Source organism: Ciconia boyciana, chromosome 8, assembly GCF_034638445.1.
Source record: "Ciconia boyciana chromosome 8, ASM3463844v1, whole genome shotgun sequence".
Classification (NCBI taxonomy): Eukaryota; Metazoa; Chordata; class Aves; order Ciconiiformes; family Ciconiidae; genus Ciconia; species Ciconia boyciana.
The window spans coordinates 13,831,916-13,854,061 of NC_132941.1; the positions used below are offsets into that span (position 1 = coordinate 13,831,916).

The following is a 22,146-nucleotide window of genomic DNA, read 5'->3' on the forward strand; positions in this document are numbered from 1 at the left end:
ATACATGCAATGAATCAGAACAACTCATAGACACTTCATATGATGCAAGATAGATAGGTTCAAGTCTTCATTTTCAATCAGACAAATGAGGACTGTGAACCTGTGTTTCTCTAGATCCAATAGGAAAGTACTAAAAAGTAGGTTATGACTGCAACTTGCTTGTGTTCTCTTTTTCCCCAGTCCCAAACCTTAAAATTCTTCTCAGACAGATATATCTTCCTCCCCACCCCTGCAGAACATTGAGAATGACTGCACCAATTCTAATGTTCAATGAAATGGTTGTTTATCTACAGTGTTTTTCCCTGAAGAAGGTGGGGGGAAGGAAGATGGAACAAGTAAGATTCTTATCGAAGTTTTTCTGTAAATTCTTCTTTTCAGGAAAAACAGGAGTTGCCAGCTGAACAAAGGATTCTGCTTAAAGACACACAGCCATGAAGATTGCAGGAAGGGCTTTATTTCCAAAAAATCCTGGCTTGAAGGCCACATCTTGTACTGGGATAGGTTTTCCTCAATGGTTGCCAACGGCAAGTAGTCTGTAGAGCTCACTGAAGGAAAGTTATCAGCGTCCTCTACATTTTCTGTTTCCTTCAAAATTCCAGCATTAAATTCCAGTATTAAAAAGAGCCTTTATATATATTCTCTAGCCCTTCCAGCTACCTTAGCTGCAAAGAGGACCCAAGATCTCCAATCCAAAAATTTAGTCCTACAAAAGTAAACCCTCTAGATCTACTTATCTACAGACAAATTCGTGTTCTCCAAGTTGAATTCAAGTCATTCATGTATTGTATTTACGGGTGCTCTGAGTCCCTCAATGTGTGCAAGAGAAATAATTCACCTGAAAGTGGTCTGGACAGCAAGTTTCTAAGTAATTTCATTCTCTTTACTGGGAATGTTGTAGGACTACATGTAATCTAATTGCCTATGTTGCATGTTCCTAAGACTACCCATAAAATGCAATTTTATGTCTGGGTTGATGATATTTAGTTATTTATAGATAGGTGGGTAGCAGAGTGCATTTTGCCATGCTCTTAGAAATGGTCATGAAGCAATGCCCACGCACTGTCAGATGAAGATGATGTTTCCATACTGTTCTAAAAATCACATCAAGCTCTACAGAAACCACAAACAAGTCTATTAACATTCTGCCATTTGAGCGAAGTCTGTGGATGTTAGTGAATTGCTCCACAAAAAAATGTTTTCTGTCTCTATGATTGCCTCTCAGAGATTATGATTCCCTTTAGTCCAAAGGGTGCTACACTTTTTAGCAGAAGCTCTACACCAAGACTGATCTCAGCTGTTGCATCGCTATTTCAGTCACAGGTGCATCACTCCTGGACAGAAATCCACAGCATTGATTCAGCCACCTTTCCAATGTGCAGATACATCATATAGCTGTAAAATGGGAGTCACAGCATGCGGTGTAAAGGAGCAGCCAGATCTAGTCAGCTGCAAAAGACTGTACGTTTTAAGACTTTTCCTGATAATATCCAATTTGACAAATGTTATTAAGTTTCCACGTAAGACGTGGATCTCAGCATTTGTCTTTTGTGGGAAAGCATGATCTACCATATTCTAATAATTTAGGATGTCTAGGCAACACTGTCACATGAATAAATATTAGCCTTCAAAACACAATATAATCTGAAATGTTTGGTGGGTTGTTTTTTGTGTGTTGAAGAATAGAAGAAAGCAATACAGAAATAACCACAGAAAGAATGTATTTTGTAGTATACACAAGTGTGTAACAAACATCGTGACTACAGGAAAAAATGTGGATGCTTGCCTAAAGAACAGGATTAGAAAAGTTAATTGAATAACTGATGCTAACTATAAAACATTCTGGAAAGGCAGTACAGTATAGGTCCTCCATAGTTTCCTAGCAACAAAATTTTCTCTGCTTTCTCAGAGTATCATGAAGTTGTGGAATCCTCCTCCTACACATAACTTGAAATCAGGGATGAAAACAAGAATGACCCATCTTCCAGACTAGAAGCAGAAAACTGTTTCAAAGCTTGCTGAAACACAGCTCAGTAACAAGCAGCATCTGTTGTTGGTTTAACTGTATTTTAACTTGCATCTTAGACATGGTCAAAGGCTTAAATGTAGCCGTCAGATAATCATCCCTCGTAACGAAGAGCATAACTCAACAACACATGGAAAGTAAGGAATGTGACATATTTTAAAATAAATTCTGTGACCACCACAAGAATTAAAAATAATTTCCAAAGACAGTGGCAGACAGGAAAATGGTTTTGACAGGCAGCTGTCCCCTAGCTTTCTCCAGACAGCATCACAATGGGGACAAAACAAAAGACAGTTCCTTGCTTTATCCTGTATTTTACAGTGATTCCCTTGAGAAAAATTCTTTAAAGTTTATTTTCCCAACCCCAGAACAGAGAAAGCAGAAACAAAGTTCATGTTTTGGCTCCTCAGTCTTATCCTTTAATATTATTAGTATCCCACCTGTAATGAAATTTAAAATTGCAAGTAAAATAAGTATCTAATTTATCAGGACTTTAAAAAAATAGTGCCTAACTCCCCGCTTATAAAAACAAGTGAGGGTCATGGCCTAACCAATAAAATTTCCATGCAGAATTTCCTCAAAAGAAATTTTCCACCAACAGAATTAACAGGTGCATTTTCAATTTGGGAAGGTAACTCTCATTTCTTTAATCGCTTAGAATGCAAGGTTATGAATGCAAGAGTTTGCCAATCTACAGCAAATTGCATACATAACTTGCAACACAGCCATCCTTCTAAGCACAGGACAAGTCATCATCCCACAAAAAGAATGGTAAAGTATCTAAAAAAATAAAACCAAATATCACTAAATAGGACAAAACTATTAATGCCCAGGCAATTCAAATTACAGTTTAACGTAGAAAATCAAATTAAAGTTTAATATAGAAAACCTCATTCTATAAGCAAAATCCTACTCTAAGTGAACAGAAAAGTAACATCTTCATGGCCAAAAAAATGAACATGAACATTTATGCTGTTCAGTTCTCATAGGAGTCTTGTTTCTATAAGGCAAGAGGAAACAGGACAAGGTACTGCTTTAGGGAAAAAAACACCAAAAACCTACACACAAAAAGTGGGCACTACTCTGGCTATGCTGCCCTTGTTCAGTGTTGCATCGGCTCAAGGGAAAAGATACTTATTGTTCCTTCTTCCTTTCTTAGTATGAGCAGTCAGAATTTGGATCAGACCAATTACTTACTGTTATTAAACTTCTCCTGTGCTAGTCAACCCACAGTCCCAGCCTATTTAAGCAGGTGAAAATATCAATTTCTGACAAAATTATCCTTTCTGATAGCCTACCAAGAGTAATACAGTTCAGCACGATGTAAGTTGCACAGGAGTACAGTATTTGTCTATTCTACTTCATTTCATTTGGGATTAAAATCTCATAAGAGCCCCTTACAAGGCACTGAGGCAATTGAAGCTAAATTTCAGTCCTAGCTTTAAATCTGATATTCCAAAAGCATCACGGCATAGGTTAGCACCAGTACCAGGCTGCAGTCTCAGTCTGTGACTGCTTCCTCAGCTCTTCTTTAAGAGAATTCAACACCAGACAAAGGCAGAACATAATTCAGCAAGTCTAATGACTAAAAATATGTCCATACTATGGTAGATATTCAGAACTGATGCCCTACTTCTCTTACAGTAACTTAAAAATGGGGGGGGGAAGGGGGGTGCAGAAAATACTGCATTCTTCCATATCTATCCTCCCAGCATAGGATGTACATGCACTGCCTAAATCAGAGATTACAAAAATCTAGATCTTTGAATATCTGCTGGCACATGAGAAGAATTAAAGTAATGCAGACATCTTGTTCATTATTTGAATTCTAAATCAAACATGAAGAGTGTTTGCAGACCACCAGCAGTTGCATTATTGCAACTAAAATCTATTAAAAATGCATGCAAAACGTATATATGTATATGCGTGCTGACTAGCTTCCAGATGTCAGTAAGAACCTAAGTTCCTGGCACGACAAAGTTGCTGACAGAGAATCTAGTGATCCTTGATACTAGTTATTCACGCTTTACCAATAACGGTGCAGATAGTTTTCTTCATGAAATATATACACATACACTGACACCACAAAGACATTGGGGAAAAAAAAATATCTAAAATCTGCTACAGTACATTTCATGAGCATATCAGCCTGTGGGAGATGCTTCTCTCTTTAATACATTCAGTAGCAATGGCGCCTGGATATGAAAGATATAATATCATAGACTGTGAAGCAAAATATTAGGCAACAATATTAGAAATAGTACATTCTAGGGTAGACCTTATATTTAAATAATGTTAAGAAATTATTTGTGAGAAAAAAAAATATAATATTACATTTTTACATTTAGAACCAAAAAAAGATGTAATCCTACCTGTGTGTCTTTACAGTCTAAAGCAGACAAGTCAAACACAAAGATGGTAGTGCAGAGGGGGTTCTGTTAGTTTTAATAATTGAAAGAAAAGAGAGACTGCTTCCTGGGACAGGTTTTAAGGCTCAGATTAAAGGAGGAAGGCTTGAGAAGCAAAGCACAGAGGCAGCTTGCCAATCTTTTATTTAGCAGCCATGGATAGCCAAACAGTTCTGATACAGCTCAAGAGATACAGGTGAAAGTCTGTGCTCTACATTTGACTTCAAATCACAGTTTCTCAGTACCTCATTTCCGTCTCTCTGAAAGAGAGAAATACTATTGTCCTTATTTCACAATAGTCCCGCAAGGATGAATATACTAGACATAGATGCCATGGTAGCTGGGCTACTTAGGTATTTAGAAGACAATAAAATTGTATTTGTGTGAACATGAAGCGTGATTTTCAGATAGAACAGTGAAAAAACATGAATCCTAAAAGCTCTCACAGGCAGATCTCCAGCACTCCGATACAATGAGTAGGCAGAGGAGGATTTTGGATAAGTTCCATATGGAATGAAGATCAAGACCAGATGCAGCTGAAATGCAGCTGAATGGAGGAGCCATACAGCGATGCAGCCGCTACAGAGAGCATCATATAACTGGGAATACATGCAACAACATGGGGCAGTTCCAATCGGCTGTGTTACCAGCTCCCCTGCTAAGCCATATTTGTAGAGATTTGCAGGCAAATGTACTAAATGAGCCTGGAGAAAAGACGTTCCAGTTTCTAAACATCCCAACAATCTTTAGGTCTACCCTAGTAATAAAGGAAACAGTCACAGAGCTACAGTCACAGAGCTTTAGCTTATAAGAATGAATATGTAATTGCACTATTTGAACTCAATGCAAAAAATAAATAAGTCATGAAATGTCAACTTCCTCCACGTGGAGTTTCATTTAACATGCATCTAGCTAGTGCATACAATGCTGTTAATAAACCTTTTGTGCTTTTCTCTGCACCAGTATTATAACAAGTGGAAACTATGAAGTTCAGAGCTCTAAGCATATGGAATTTTCCAGGTCACATGTTAAACCAAGTGCTGGACTCTGCTGGGCAGAAAACATTAAGAAGGAAAAAAAAAAAGAATTCTAACCATATGTTTTGAAATGAAACAATATGCTCATTCTGTTACAGCTGAAAACTTTAATAACTACTTTACAGTTAGCAGCAATAAAGAGGGAAAGTAATCCTGAAACAGCATTTACTGTGGAATAGAAAGTAATTACAGCATAGTAGTAATACAGCATAGTAATGAGAATGCCCAGTGTATCTGTCACAAGTCTGACACAATACAATATTAAATTATAGCATTTCCTTCATAATATTTATTAGTGTGATTATACAAGGATAAAAAAAACTGACAAGAATTAAAATAAGTGGGATTCAGTTTTCATTTTAACTATTCCATGCCAAGACTTTTGCCTTTCAGAGTATCATGAAAAATAATCTGTCCTTTTACCAACTGAACTATGATTAGTGGCAGAGAAGTGTGACTATTCAGAGTTTAACATTTAATTACAATTATAGCATAGAGGTTATGCACTCAGGAGAAAAGCCCACACAGAAAATAGGGTAAGGCCAGTGCCTAGAATACCTTGGAAGCGCATACACAGCTGCATTGTATCAGGTCATTACATGACCCCGAATATACTGTACCAGGCAGCCCCCTTTGCCACTGGGGAAGCAGGAAGAGTTCCACTGTACACATGTCCCTGCAAAGACACACTTTAGGTTTTGTTTACCTAAGTACAGTGATTGTCATTACAAAGTCAGAATTTGTCCAGGTTAGAAATTACCATTCGAGTTCCAAGCAATTAAAGACAGTCCAGAAAATTAATTAATTGCACTCAAATACAAACTTACTCTATTAGACTTAAACTGTTATATTCTTATTGGGGAGGGTTTTTAGGTTGCATTTATGGTGGTAAAAACCAAACAACAACAAAAAAACAGACAGAGAGAGACTAAAGTCTTTCCAGCCCTCAGATTCTGTTTTTGGTGTGGTATCTGGGATTATCTTTCATGACTTGATCTTGGCATTTTTCTGTTGCTACATTGTTCATATCATGCTTGTAGGTTCTCCACGTCATCTGCATTCAGATTTTGCATTGGCTCCTCACAATAGCATCCTAGAATCACTTAAAGGTAGATGTTCTTCCTTATAAGATACTAATTTATAGGGTTATAATCAGCAGTATTTGGAATGCCATTTTAAATTTAATGAAAGCAATTACAAACAAGAGTCAGAACTTGTTTTCATGGAATAAAAACCAGAAGTGTCTTAACACTACAGGCCCAAGGTATGACAGCAACGTGCCAAATTACTTAACAACTAACTTTTCACTCCAGAGGTTGACGACTTTTTTGTCTAAATTCAACATATCAGTGTGTGTATTCCAGGGCCAGAAAGCTTGAGGTCTTCTACCTCTTCAGGCTCAACCTGATTTCAAGGCAGGGGAGCATGCTAGGATTCACCCTAGAGCATAAGGCAAACTCTGGCTTCATTTTTACCAGTGTAGTTCTAGTTCTTACACTCAGCATTGCACAGGATAAGCCATCACTAAAAAGAATTTGACAGGGCCCTTTGAGTTTAGAAAGAACCATTTTTCCTTTTTTTTTTTTTAATTTTTTTTAGATGTCACAGTATACGCTAACAGAGAAAGCCTTCACATTTGTCAAGAGTGTTCGGCATAGTCTGATGACAACGGGTAACTTCATATATGCAGCTTCAAAGCAGTGTCCAGGCATTGCTTTCTCCAGCAATGAGGATCTGCACGGTTTTGGGGGAAGAGAGTTACAGAGTAAAGAAGTAGATATCTGTGGTCTACAGCTGTGGTCTGTGGTCTACAGCATAAACCTCTGGCTGGAGACTGCGGTAATCTGCAGGTAAGTGTTCAAGGCACTGGCTGGCTTTTAGGATGTGACATATCTATGGGTCAGATAGATCTGAGGTCTGTTTTAGGATGACATTTGGTTCCCAGTTAGAAAAGTACTCTTGCTACTACTTTCCTGGGATTTTTGTGCTAGAATTCAAGTGATCTTTGGCCTATAACAGCAAGAAAAAGTAGAAAGGAGTAAAAGCAAAGGGAAAGAAAGATCTACCTAACCTCAGAGCTGAAGAAGTAGCCTCAATCATCTGAATTAAGGAATGGCTCAGGACTGTAATAGCCTGTAGGACACAGGCAAAGCCTGCAGAGTTCAAGCTATAAAGTTTTCAGACTAAGCATTCAAAATAATCTTCTGACACAGCCTTCATTTACGAAATGGTGCACCGTCTCCCTGCGCCTGCAAACAACGTGCAAACAGGCAGCAGCAAAATTCACTCCTCCAATATTCTTCCAGGCACTAATATCCAATGAGAACTGACAATTCCTCGTTGGCCTCCACCGTTCTAACGATTAATCTTGGAGGAAATCTATCATCAAGGGGAGAGCGCTAGTGAAAAGAGACAAGACAACGGCTGAAGGCCAGGGGAGATGCCCACAAGAAGAGAGAAGGAGCAAAAGACCAAGTAAACGGGAGACACAATGGCAGCCAGCGTGAAGGACCGTCATTTCGGTCCTTTTTGTGCGCTTAAGTTCTGCCTCAGGAGCGGCCTCGAGCGCTCCGCGGAGCGGGGGCCGCAGCCGCGGGTCCCGGCCCTCACCCCAGCCAGCGCCGGGCAGCCCCGCGGACCCATGCCTCCGCAGCCGCTTCCCGCCGGAGGCCGCGGCCAGACCGGGGAGACGCAGCCGGCTGCGAGACCAACTTGTGTAACAGGCTCGGGGAAGAAACCGTTCCTCCGCCGCGCCCCCGCTCCCTCCTCCCCTCGCCGGAGCCCGCCCGTCTCCGCTCCCCCTTTGCAGCCAATGGCACTAGGCGAGGTGGCTGCATGTGGTGGCGCGGACCCAGCGCCCGGGCTGGGAGGAGAGGAGGAGGCAGCAGGCTCCTCTGCTCGCCGCTCGCTCCCGTCTCCCGCTCCGCGGCTCCGGGCGCTCCTCCTGCCAGCGGCGGCCAGCCGCACGCTGCCCGCCCCGAGCTGCCCCTCGGCCCCTCTTCCCCCGCCGGTCCCCGCAGCATGGACTCGGACTCCGGGGAGCTCAGCGAAGGCGAGCTGGTCTCACCCGCAGGTAAGGGGGGGCTGCTGCCTGACGGACCGGTGCCGCCTAGCCCCGCGAGCGACTGCGAGAAGGAAGGTGTCTGCCCCTCGCTGCCGCCGAGGCAGCTCCAGGGCCGGGCTGCGAGGCGCGGCGCCGTCCCGCGGCTGGCGAGCGGGTCCCTGCCGCCCCGCGCCAGCCCGGCCAGCTGCGACGCCCGCCGGGCGGGCGGGCGGCCGGGCACCGGCAGAGGCGAGAAGCCTCCCCGTGCCCCTCCGCCCCGCAGGCGGTGCGAGCGGTAGCCGGCTGCTGCGGGGCTGCTCGGGCAGAGGCACTCCGCGGGAGCAGGAGGGGTGCGGCCCGGCCGCGGGCTCCGCTCTGCCCCGGCCGCCGGCTGCCCGGGGTAGGGGAGAGCGCTGCCCTCAAGAGTTGCGTTCAACCATGACGCGACAGCCGGTTAAATTAGCAGCGTTGGCGTGAATCTGATGCATTGTGCTGTATATCCAGAGGCTGCAAAGTTTTTTGGGTTTGGTTAGGGTTATTTTGCTATCGCTCCAGGACCGCAGCAGTTAGCCCATGTGCAGAAGGGGAGACTCCCCTCAGAGGCCGGCATGCGGGGCCCTCGGGCTGCTAGGCTTTTGTTTCCGAGTCCTAACTTGTCACCAAAAAACATAAAAATGCTGCTAGCTGCTGCGGCCCGCATACTTCTTAGATGAGACAGAAGAAAAAAAAAAAAAATCTCTCCTGCCATTTCCAAATCTCCACATTCCTGTGTCCTACACAAAACAAACCATCGCTGATGTGCCGTAATCAAAGGCTGTCCTGCACAAAGAGTAAATGGGGACAATAAACTTGTATGAAATCCTGCATACGTAGAGGTAGGTTTGCTCTACCAGCACAGCATGCATCCCAGTGCCGGTCCGCAGGGAACTGCTACCAGCTCAAGGCCATCACCCTTCCCCATGCCCATCTCTGGGTCTCTAACTCTTCTTCAGTCAGTGGTGGCATTACCACTGCAGCTCTGCCGCTGGCAGGGTCTCACACACGGCTGGCACCTGACAGACGCCGGGCAACCACTGACACTAAGTGTCGAAGGGACCTGTTCGACCTCCAGCTTCCCACAGTGGAAGTCACAGGCACCTTCTCTGAGACCATTTAAATGGCTTCAGACACAAGTAAGTGCAATTGGAATGATGTCTGAAATTGTCCTAGTGACCATAAGAAATCCAAATAGAAAGTTACCATGTTGAGATATTCTTTGAGAAAAAACTTTTCACCCTGGTCTGTCCAGTTTAGACGTGTCTTTTATCCCAGCTGGCACCTCCCCCCACCCCAAAAAGAAAGATTTCAACACCAAACAATATTTTAACTACAACAGGAAAGAAGTGCCAGATATTTTGTGAAATATTTTAACTGTCCTATTAATACAGCAGTGATGAACAAGAGTAGGAAGTCGTAAGATAAGTAGGTGTTACCTTGTCTAGGCTCCCAGAAGAACAGGATTTTCTAGCATAGTCTTAAATCCAATTAAGTTTTAAAAATTAGGGGTATTTACTCTTGATATCTTACTTTGTATTTTCTTCCTTGAGATCTAGAGAATGAAATAAGACTAGCAACAGGTCATAGAGCTCTTTGTATTCATAAAGCTGCATTACGCTGAACTTACTAACAAAGACCACCAACAGCTATACTTTTTCATCCAAATGCTCAAAGCAGCGCATGAAGCGCAAGTTACAAACATTGCATTTATAGACAAGTTAATGTAATATAGCTCCTGCCAACAACTTACTCCTGTTCTGAATAGGATTTTCTTTTAAATAAATTAAAAATAACTATGCTTAGAGATTGCCATAAGTGCTTTTTATGTCATCACTTGCCAGCTGCCAAGAGTTGATGTTCATCAGTCTCTCCTCTTTTCTGTTCCTTCTTTGTACTATCTAAGAGGAGAAAAATCTGGTATTTTGACCATACAGGGCAGATGCCTATGCAGTAGAATAAAATTGGAGTAGAGTGAAAACTTGGTGGTTTTGTCTTAACCACTTGCAATCATTTTTTCTGCACTAAAGAACTACTTGCTGTTTGTATCCCCCACCCTCTTCTGAAAAACACATTTTTGCTAGATTTCATTTGGTCTTTTGTCTGTACTCTGCCATATGTGCAGTGCAGTATCTCTGTATGTGGGTGTTCAGCAGTCACGCTGTCAGTCACTGTTGCAGGCACAGAAGCTGAGGGGTTATAGTGTGGGATTCAGTCACCACCTTGTTCATGGAGGTGCCACACCCCACAGATGCCAGTGACCAGGGGCATTCTGCCTGCAGTTTATAGGGCAAGCGGCGTGCCTCAGAGAAGTGTTTGGGATGAAGTCTTAGTAATGGTTCAATTTTGGCCATTGATTTTAGAGCAGCTAGGATTTTGTACTGAAAGTGACACCAACTTGAACGTTTAGCTTACTCTCTTCATCACCAGTCTTCACACTTCCAAGTTTGTAAAGCAATGACTTCAGCTTACACAGTTAAAACTCCTTGTAGCCAATTGCCCGCTTCTTCAGTTGTCCGATTGTTCAAGCCCAGCTCGATGCAGTTTACTTTATTGCTAGGGTTCCATGATGCTAATGCAATACTGATGTTTAAAAACATATCCTGTTTGAGGGTTTGTACTACTTGTGCAATACTTATTCAGCCTTTTGCTTAGTCCCAGTGGAACAGCACCCCTGCCGTTCCTGGGACTCATACGGGTGTGCACGGGACAGGAGGCTACCTTGTACACCCCCACCACCTGCCACACACGCTTGGCTTCCAAGAGCCAGCTGGAGTCTTACACCGAGATCCGTGCAGCCTCATTTCCTTTAATAGCCCACTTAAAGCTGAGTCTCCAAGGAGGCAGAAGTATTTTTCCTGTATTTATTCTCAACGTGTTGTCATGATAGCATCTTTATATTTCTTTGGTGCAAACAAAAAGCTCCTTATATGCGAGTAGTGCAAGATGTTAGCTGTACTTTAAAATAAACAAACAACAAAAAGCACCACACCTCTGCACACAAAAACATCCAGCTCCGCAGCCTTGGCTTCCACAAGTCTCATCACACTCATCCATTACTGCTTCACACTGGAGTTGTTTATATAGTCAAAAAGTTTTGTTTTTCAAAAAAGTTACTCATGAGACAGACCCCTCTTAAGAGCATTAAACAGGTCTTCACGATTCTGAAAAAATTATATGCTGTAATGCAAAAGAAAAGTTACACACTTACTAGCACTACCCTTGGTGAAATTTCACAAGTTTTACTGTACATGCAACTAGTCACATTTATTTTCTTGTCCTATAGATAAGCTTTTGAGAACTGAACAAGTAATCTTAAAATAGAACATCGTTCTCATTTTTTAATGTCCACCTATTGAGAGGTTGGTTTTTTTAAAAAACTCTTCAGTAGAGCAATGGACTACTTTTTCCCAGCTCTTTCATAGGCAGCCTACCACATGAAAGTATGATGCTCTGTGCCATCTTTCAGAGTAAGATTTCACAAAATCCAGGTCATCACCAACAGCAATGATTTTGCAGTGGATTTGAAGATTCTGCATGTAGCAGAAAGAAGGTGGCAGACCTTCATTTGGTGTGCCTTGTCCTAGGTTCCCTGGCTGAAACAGGCAGGAATTTGGCCATATAGCTTTTTATGTGATATTGATTTAAGCCTTTCTACAAGCTACTAAGTCAGAACATAAATTTTCATGTTTATTTTAATGGAACTATTATGTTACACTATTAACATAGGATAACTACAGGCTAAATTGCCTGTATGGTCTTTGAAACAATACAGATTATTTTTATGAAGTTTAACGTATCCTGGAGAGTAAACTGTTGCTGGTCTCTTCTCTGGCATTCCTCCCACTGAAGTCAAAAGACATTTGGCCTAGGAAAGACAGCAGTTTGCACTCCAAGTAGAACTCTAAACTGGTGACAGGATTTTTTTTTTTTGTTTTTTTTTTTGTTTTTTTTTAAACATTAACACTGTGGAGCCTACAACTTTGTATGATGCCAGGGATAACAAAATGAAGACAACCTTATCACCAGGCTTGCATCCATAAAGGCAGTGGGGGTCTTACTGTTGTCTTCAATAGGGCCAAGATCTTACCCTGCAACTCCTGCCACAAAAATATTAATGCATTTAAAATTATTTGATAAATTATCTGAACTTTACCCTGGACAATAAATATATACTTAGTAGAAACAACAACAGGTTTAAACATTATTTACTGTTGTAAAACAGCTCCAACATGCAAATAATTTTTCTGGAGCTGTAATATTGTTTGATTTGCAATGCTTAGCAAATAATTTTTTCTGCAAATTATTTATCATGCAAAGTGAACTGCCTGTACTTTTGTGATATTAATCTTTTAAGCCTGTTACATATTTTAATCACTGTTTTACAGAGTTAAATGCCATTCAAGAGCTAATATATTCTTGTAAATATAAAATGAATTAGAAAACGTACTGTAAGATATTTAGCACCTAATTATTTGAGGCATCAGTAACATGCTTATGTGATATAAAGTGCAAGTAGGCATTTTATAACTCTTTTTGCAATATGACACTGGTCATTTGAACAATGTTTATCACGACAAGAGGTATACTTTGCCCCAGGGAATACTTCTGTGTTTGAACAAAGAGGGTTTTGATTTAACAAAGCCTTCTTTTGATTCTACATAAAAAGGTCCAAGTCAGATATGCAATAATATTTATTGGACTTCAGACAAGCCAGCAGAAGTGGTAGATAACAGCATGTTGTAAGTATGGAAGGTAGGAAAAAAACCCAAAAAACTATCTTGAGTGGAAGGTGTGGACTCTACTGGATGCTTCTGTAATGAAGTGCTCTCTAGCACCTGTCTAATAAAGGGCTCTCCCTTCCCTTCTGCTGGAAAACAAAGGAAAAACAAAGCTAATTGAAAAAAGATAGCCAGACAACAGACATGACCTAGCATGTCATGGGAACCCATGCTCCAAACTCTCTTACAGGGCTTTTTGGATCACACTGCAAGCTGAGGCAAGCATGTGTCCAAGTTTCTCTGCCAAGACAGAGTGGGCAAGAGACACTTCAGGATGAGCAGGCAGCAGCTGCCTGTAAGAGCAGCAGCTAGGGCAGGCACTTGAGCCAAGAGCCTGGCTGGGTGAATTTTTTTTGGATCTCTCTACAGTTCCCTCCAGGAAACACCTGGGCTGCTGATTTACATACAGAGCCCTCTTTAGCACAGTGACCATCAGATTGGGAGCCTTGTCAACCAGGGAGGGGGCACAAAGAAAGAAAAAAGTAAAAACTTTGAAAGGCAAAAAAATCTAATCATGCTGTGATGCTAGTAAAGACCATAAATAATCCCACTTTTGTCAAGTTGTCTATTCAACTTGGACAAGCAGAATAGACAGTTTAGTTGAACAGGTCAACTTGTTCAGGCTTCTGCTTTTTAAAATCAAGGGAAATACGAACTTCATGAAGCACTGGATTGATGCTCAAGCTCACCTGCTTGTGCAATAGCAACATCTGTGGATGAGACTGCTAAGCAGCAACAGCTGGTAGTGCATGAGGTAACCACCCTTTTCCAGGAGCTTTGATAGTTTCTTCCTACTTTTGAGAGGATGGGGTATGAAAACACATGGCCTCAGAAGGACTTGTCATCATGGGTGAAGCAGAATCTGACTCCCAGGTAGGGACAGCAGGCACATGAAGGATGTTGTGTAAAGTTATCTTCGTGCATAAATATTTGATATTCTTGATCAGAACTACTCACTTTCAGGACAGAGTATGATAGTGCCACCCAGACACACGAATAGCAGGCAGAGGCCAGCCACAACTTTGCCAGGTCAGAGATAGCCTGTTTCTCAGGCAGAGAGGTTGATTTTACACTTATGTGAGTGATGGTTGTTCGGGGCTCTCCATAGTCCCAAATTGAGCTGTTCCCACCTGAAATTATGATGCTGCTAGCAGTCAGTGAACAGAAAGCCTCTGCTTTTTCTAATGTGTGGATATGGACAAGCCTTGGTGCAGGAATTTATGTTGCCAGATGAAGTTCATAGATAGGAACATGAAGCATATCTGCCACACAGCCGTCATCGACCACTCCTGTCTGCCTTGCCAAAGGCCTGGGCTGAGAGCAGGTGCCATTTGATGTGGTATTTTGGCAATAGTGGATGACCTGTACAGGGCAATGAGTGCATCTCCTCAAAAATCTCACACTTCCCATTTGAAGAAATAAATCTTTTATCCTTTCTTCTCATCTACACCAAAGACTAAGAAGTCATGGTAGAAATAGTAGGTCACTTGATTTTGTTGTTAACTGAAGAACAAAGCTATAAACCCCCGATGAAAAGGAAAACAGTAGGCCAGATAGATGAGAGAGAGTTCCAGAAGACCTGGCCTGCCTGAGAAGCCTTTTGTATTTGCATTTTACCCACAGCACCAGCCTTGGGGTGACAGGCCCTCCCAGGTCCCCGGAAAGCAGGAGAACCCTGTAACTTTCTAAGAGCGCTCACTATCTTTTCTAGTAAACTAAGCAGGACCTGGCTGTAGGCCCAAGCAGTGGTACACAATCCTCTAAACTGTTTATCTATTAATATGCTTCTGGCACTGTTTCAGCCCATACCAGATAGCCTCCCACAAAATGTCCTGGCATGAGACAGAGGATAACAGTGGCCAGTATGAATTAAACAACATTTGGAGTGTGGGAAAGAATTCAGCTTGCATCCAGATGGCAGCACGATGCATGTACAACAGGTTCCGTCCCAGTTTATTTACAGACATAGACCCTGTGGTCAGAGCAGGGTGCAGAGATTCTTCACTATTACCCTGACTTCTGGTGCACCGCTCAAAGCTGTCCAGGCTCTTGGACTGCTTGTGGACCTCTCTCAGGGCAGGTGACCTGGGTTTGGAGCCTTGCTCAATTAGAAGTGTGTTATTTGCCATTTGTCTGCAGAAATCTCTCTGCCAGTTAGATTATGGGAGGGCATCTTATAGGCTGACAAGTCTATCTGAAGGAGACCCATAGGAAGCTGAGACTGACTTGTTGCAGTAATTATGACTTTATACCCAAGACTCAAACTTCTTGAGAAGCCAAGCTGAGCTCAGACACTGGCTAGTAGCCAGCAATTTTTCTGCTCTTCAAGGCAGCCATCTTTAATGAAAAAGGCTGAGAAAGAGCAAAAGTCACTTTGCTGTCCTTTCCAGTGGTCAGTAATCCTTCCTTGGTAGAGATTCTGGTTTAGGTCAAGTTTTATCAGTTGGTTCTGTCTAGCCTTCCTACAGAGGAACAGAGTGACCAGTCTCTCTGTACAGATATAGGTTTTGGCTAACATCTGTTGATGTAACAGCAGAAAATACAAGGAAGATTACTTCCATCTATGATATGAAACAAACACTTCACCACAAAGACATTCCCTTTGGTCTTCTTACTGGTGCTAGTTTAATATGAAAGGTAATTTCTGAAACACAAATAGTAAAAATTAGCAGAATACCTCACTATCACCAATGAGCATCTCATTTCTGGCATTAACTTTGTTTATCCAAGCAGCTTGCATTACAGGAAAAGCTAAATTTTCTTTCTCTTTGAAGAAATGTATTAATGCTATTATTGTGTTACTGTTTCCTTTCCAAATAGTTTTCCATTTACTTTTAGAACACCGTTTACATAGTCAAATCACTGACAGATGCAGATCAAACAAATACAAGTTTCTTGGACTCTTCAAAGTGATGTTTTTGAGTTTTGGGGGGCTTTTTTGGGGGGGTGGGGTTTTGTGTCAGGTTTTTTTTTGTTTGTTTGGGGGGGTTTTGTGGGGTTTTTTTTTAGATAACCATCTTTCAGATGATTTTTCCAATAAAACCTCTGTGCCATATAGTGTTATGCCAGGTGAATGTCTGTGGTTTTTGTTTACTTGCATTTAATTTTAACTTTGTGTATTTGTGCATCATTTCCCCTTCACTCCCAGAAGTCAGAGGGAAGTAGGTTAAAAGGTATCAAGAGTGACCTTCATGTTCACTTCAAAGCAAGATATAGTTGGTGCCTCACTATTTTGATACTTGTCACTATTTTGATACATGATTTCATTAATGATCTCCACTGTTCAGATAAATGTATAGTAGTACATGCAAAAATAATCAGTACAGTCATTGTGATGCACAGCTACCAGATTTCTTAGAAAATGATAAAGAATCAGTGAGGAAAAATGTTGACTTGGATTACAGATTTAGGAATGGGATAAAAAGTTCAAGCCTAAGTATATGTAAAGACCACTTCCACAAACTTTGCAGAGTGCCAGTATGCCCTATTCTTACCAACTTGGATTAACTGGTGCCCTTTAAATATACCAGGCTCTATATAACTAAAAGAGGAAGTTTCTGTTCAGTGATTAAACCTCATCTCTATCAGAAACCAGCTTCTATCATATAAACCTCAGCTATGAGGTCTCTCTGGCTTCTCTCTTACCTGTATTTGTTTTTAAGTCTCTTTCCATATCAGTTCTTAAAGGTTGGTATCAGATATCATCCTGCATAAGAAGGAATGCCATAACACTTTATCCTTGGGGCAGATATGGCCGAGATTTCACCCTTGCCTGCACCCCTGCTCCCCTCCCCCCAAAAAAAACCCCACAACACAAAAACAACAACAAAAAACCACAGACCAGTATATTCATCCAAAACACTCACCACTGGCATTTCTCCACAAAGCACTTCCCCTGACAGAAATCGTACAGAATTGATGGAAAGCCAAGAACAAATCATCTTAAGGACAGATGAGTACCAGTGTTCTCTGTAATTCCATGATTTAACTTCAAAATTTGGATTAAATCAGATGCCTGAGGGCTTAGAGCAGTCCCAATACTTAGTTGTTAATCAGCTGGTATCTGTTTATCCTCCAGACCACAATATCTCCTGTAGTTTTGAGGCTGATTTCTGAACTGTGAGCTAGGGTTCTTTTTAACTAGTTGGTATCATTCACTTCCACAAGTTCAAGAGAAAGTTGTGCTGATTTTACTCAGTGCTAGGTGTTTAAAAGCATAGTTATGAAGAGCCAAAAAATAGCCACTTTCAATGTTATGTTGCTACATGCAACAGCTTGTGGTGGTAGAAATGGATGTTTTGACTATGTCAAGAACAGCGAGTAGAACTGCACCCTGGCAGGACGTGCAGAAATGCCTCATGCTTTGAAAAAAAGGCCCAGCAGATGCAGCGCACTGGGGCATACAGAAGGCAAGGAAGGTCCAAAGCCCTCTTGCACCCTCCCTTTGACTGCCACATGCTACCAAAGAGGAATTCCCTTGCAGGAACGCAGATACCAAGATTTTGGCTGTATTCTCCATCTTCTGACCTCTAGAATTTTTTTCAATTCTTTCTCTTTCCACCCATCCTCACATTTTACACTAATAATTTGTTTGTGTTCCTCCTCCAGATACCCACATCTTTTAGCACGTAACTGATCTCATTTCCCCTGTGCCTCAGCCAATGTGCTACTCTTTTGCAAGCCTCAATTCTTTCAGTATTGACCCGATTCTTCTTCCTTAACTCATTTCTTCTCAAATATTCTTGTGTTTATGATTTCTACCACTATGAAAGGGAGTAAGTGCTGTCAGGTTATGCTTCATGAAAGGGGAAACTGATGGGAGTAAGATATTGTCTTGTCTTCGTAATTAGAGGTATTAGAAACAGATTTGCCTTGCCAGAGGAACTAACCTGCTTCCTCTGGCAAACAAACAATACAGATAGTGGGCTTGCAAATAAGATCAGTGTCATCTTGACTAGTAAAGCACGTTGAGAACCAGAAAGTTAATTTGATATTCAAATACTGAAACAGGTAGATAAAATATTTGCCAGAAAGTGAGAACACAAAAAAATACTGTCTCCACAGATAACAAGAGCCTCCCTGTTGTTTCCAGAGTGCATTCCTGAACAAACACCTACTTGGAGAAGCAGTGTGTCCTCACTCCCATAAGATCAAATCATTGGGCTTGAATAGCAGGTCCAGAGGAGAATTGTGGTTCTCTCCAGACACGGCAGCCCCTGACTGTCTCTGATCAAATGAGGTCAGAGGAGGACACTGCTTTCTAGTGACATAGCTTAATTGCAAGGAATAAAGGAAAACAGAGCCTAGCCCTCTTGCAGAGTATTGTGAAGAACCATGGCATGCAGATCTCCCCCACCCACGTTTACCAATATATTTTCTTAAAAATTCCAATAATTTTTAATGAAGAGATACTGTAAGAGGATTCGCAGAGGTTGCCTCTAGAAAGCAAGCAAGCTTTAAACAGCTGCGAGGAGGCAGTGAAGGCAAGAGATGCTTCTAGAAACTAAACTCTTCTACACTTACGACAAGAATGCCTCTTTCAGTGTTGTTCTGCCAATGAGACAAGGATGAGAGCACTGAAATACACCAAGGGAGGCTTTAGGGAAAGGACTTGAAGCAGGGGAATTGCCAAAATGGTGCAGGTTCACCAGAACACTAACACAGAGCCTGCGTCCACCTTTCCACTCCACCACTGACCTGGCTGAGCTGAATCAAACTCAAATCAGAGCCGAGTCTGCCCTTTACAGGGCCAGCAGCCACCCCGACACCTAGGTTTCACCTTCCATTACCAGGGTGGCTAGAAACAGAGTCCCCATTTTCCACCATAGCATCTCTCTGGATTGCTAACCCTAAATGCCAGACCCACCTCATTTGTCCTCAGTCAGCAACATCTTGTGTGCAGTCTGCCAGAACACAAGAGGACACACGGTCCTGCCCAGCAGATAGGGAGACAGACAGGGAGGGCACAGCTCGGCTCTGCTGCAGCCCTTCCCCGTTTGCATGGTGCAGCACAGCAGGAGCGACATGCTCACGTTACGTGATTTTGCAGCCAAGATGTCTGCGCAGCTTTCGAATTCCCAAGAGCTATGTCTACACTTGCCCATCCATGTACAGAAGATAAGTAACAGTTGCTCTTGCGCTGCTTGCAGCTCTGTGTATTTACCTTTTAGAACTTCTCTAGGAAAATATTGCCTTAGCAACAGCTGAGCAGTATTAAGACAGAGACAAGTGATGTGTAGGAAGAGAATTTAGGGTGATGGTGGGGGAACCATTATTCAATGTTTTCCATATTTTCATAGAACAGAATTTAATTTCCTTGAAGTTACTGCAGTCAATGACAAGGAGGTAGAAAGGTGCATGTGAAATACCTCTGGCTGTGCAGTGAAATAAAGTATGACTAGACATACTAAATAACCAATGCAGGCAACCACAGACTGTGAGAGGTTTTTTGATTATATATTTGTTACTGAAACAGCCGTTCTATATTTGTAGATATATTTGTAGAGTTTCTTTTTCCTCATAGCCACATTTGATGGAAATTCAGATAGTATGTGTGCCATTATGTTAAACAACTAATTCTGGAATACTTCATTTCTTTCCTCACTTTTACAGACATTAAAGCAGTAGTTACGCTTCTTAATAGGGATTATAATTTAGGGACAGTTGATGCCTATGCTTAGTCACTTCATCAATGACTAAAATACAAGCTCTGTCTGCTCTACAGATCATATGTTGTTAAAGATATTGAAAACAAATCTTTAAATAAGTACTTAGCTTGCTTTTAAAGCAATGTGGCTTCTTTACCATGATAAAGTGATAAAAATACACATGATGTCATAAAGCCCATAAAACTCGCAGCAATTTTGTTGCTGAAAGTTTTACAACAATCTACTTGAATTCATTTGGTTTGAGACTTGCCTTAGTCTAACATTTTTGGGGGCTGAAAACTTTTTTTTAATACAAACAGCACAACTGAATATAACTAAGCTTTTTTATACATATGTGAAGTGGACAAAAGTAATTTTCCTTAAGTAAGAATATGCTATATATAGAAGAAAAGCTAAATACTTTCAACTCATATGTTTCAGTAAGTTGTTTTGACATCATCCTTAATGCAGCAATACAACAAACAATATAAAAGGAGTTTCCTTCATAAGAATACACAAAACATTAGAAACAGTAAGTAAAAACAACAGTGTTCTGGAGAAGTAGAATGGAAGTCATTATCCTGTTGGTTCACGTTTTTCACTCCAGTAATGATCGTGCCCCGTTATAATGAATGGGAAGTGCACACACATCAGTAGGTAAGACTTTAAAGCTAAGTTTTAAATATTTTAGCAAATGTCAAGACCTGAATAAGTCATAGAAGGTACAGGCTCTGCAACTCTTGAGAGATACAGTGTGGAATAACAGCTCTGGGGAAGAAAAGAATGTTACAGGGCATTTTTGCATTGTCAAAATTGCAGACCATTATTGGGGATAAATCTCTCTCTGCCTCCCTGCAGTTGCCCCTGAGGAGCACCATGGCTGGGAAGCTGCCTCCCTAGGGAGAACTGCACACAATGCTGCTGCTGCCACACTGGAATAAATCTCCACTTTGATCTTTTGCAACTCTTTCTCGGGCCTTGAGGGTAGCACACCTGGATTGTGCCAGGAGTTGGAGTAGTTTCACTTGTTGGGGTTTTTTGCATTTTGTTTTTAGCAGATCCACCAAAAAAAGTTTATATATGCAGACACACATAAAACTGGTATTTAAAGTTACTTCCACTTGGGCTCATATATACACACACACCCCTTTCACGATGATAAGGGGGAAACAGAGGCTAGCTTGCCTAAAACAAACGATTTACAGTGAAATAGCAAATAAAAATTAATCTCAGGACAGTACTACCTGAGCCAGTGAAAGCAGGGTGACCAACTCTGCAATAGCAGTTACCCATGTAGAGCCAGCATCACAGAGGAAATGTTAGATGGCTACAGTTAAAGGGTATAGGGAGGATACTCCTAGGACATGCCCAGATATGTCCAGTTTCAACAGATGGAATGCTGATTTGCGGTTTATGCAATTCATAGCTGTTCTAACAGAGTACACAGGGATAGACACATGCAGAGTAACAGAAAATGGCAGTATTTAAGAAGCTTCATCATGTTTCCACATGCTCATTTGGAAAAAGATGGAAAGAAAATATCTGAGTAAGGTTTTCCAGGTTTTTTTCTTCTCTTTTTAGTTTTTCCATCATTAAAAAAAGTGGCAGGATTCCTTTCTTCATGTAACATCCCAGTAGGTATGCGTACTAGTAATACTGTATTCATATTAAGCCTGGACTTCCATATTAACTGTTTGTCCACCTATTTAATACATTGTAAAAGGTATCTGTCATTTGTATATCTTTGAAAACAAACTGCCACTTTAGATTTCTGTTAAGTAACACCTTCCTGAATTTCAAAGCAAGCAGGATTTGAAATTTAAGGACACTGTAAAAATATCAGTCTAATTTCTTTGTGCAACCTCCCATATGATACCCTTTCAGAATCCGATGGATGAAGTACTGGACTGACAGCAGGGTCTTAATCACAGCCTTAAGCAAGTATTTCAGTTGTGTCTATTTCTCCTCCCACTCCTGGTCTGCTTTGTCTGTTTACCTTTCCTATTTTTAGGTCAGGAGTGTCTTTCATTATGAGTTTGTGCAGTAAGAACCCCAAGATGTTTTATTAAAAGCCAGTAAATAATAATATCAATGCAGTGCATGATCACCATGGATACTTTTATAAGTATGAGAGAAGTTCCATCCCTGAGAAAGAAGCTGCACCTCTGCAGTTA

At 41.4% G+C, this 22,146-nt stretch overlaps 1 protein-coding gene across 3 annotated transcripts in view; it reads left to right on the plus strand.

Annotated features, from left to right (window-relative positions):
• Positions 1-8,282: 8,282 nt before the first annotated feature.
• TNFAIP8L3 (TNF alpha induced protein 8 like 3) overlaps positions 8,283-22,146 on the plus strand; it is a 49,570-nt gene continuing 35,706 nt past the window's right edge. The window contains exon 1 of one of the 3 annotated variants that reach the window (XM_072869542.1): positions 8,283-8,541. In XM_072869542.1, the coding sequence (XP_072725643.1) occupies positions 8,304-8,541 (238 nt within the window). In that variant the 5' untranslated portion in view covers positions 8,283-8,303. The remainder of the gene's footprint in view (positions 8,542-22,146) is intronic. The other 2 variants (XM_072869544.1, XM_072869543.1) reach the window with 2 other exon arrangements.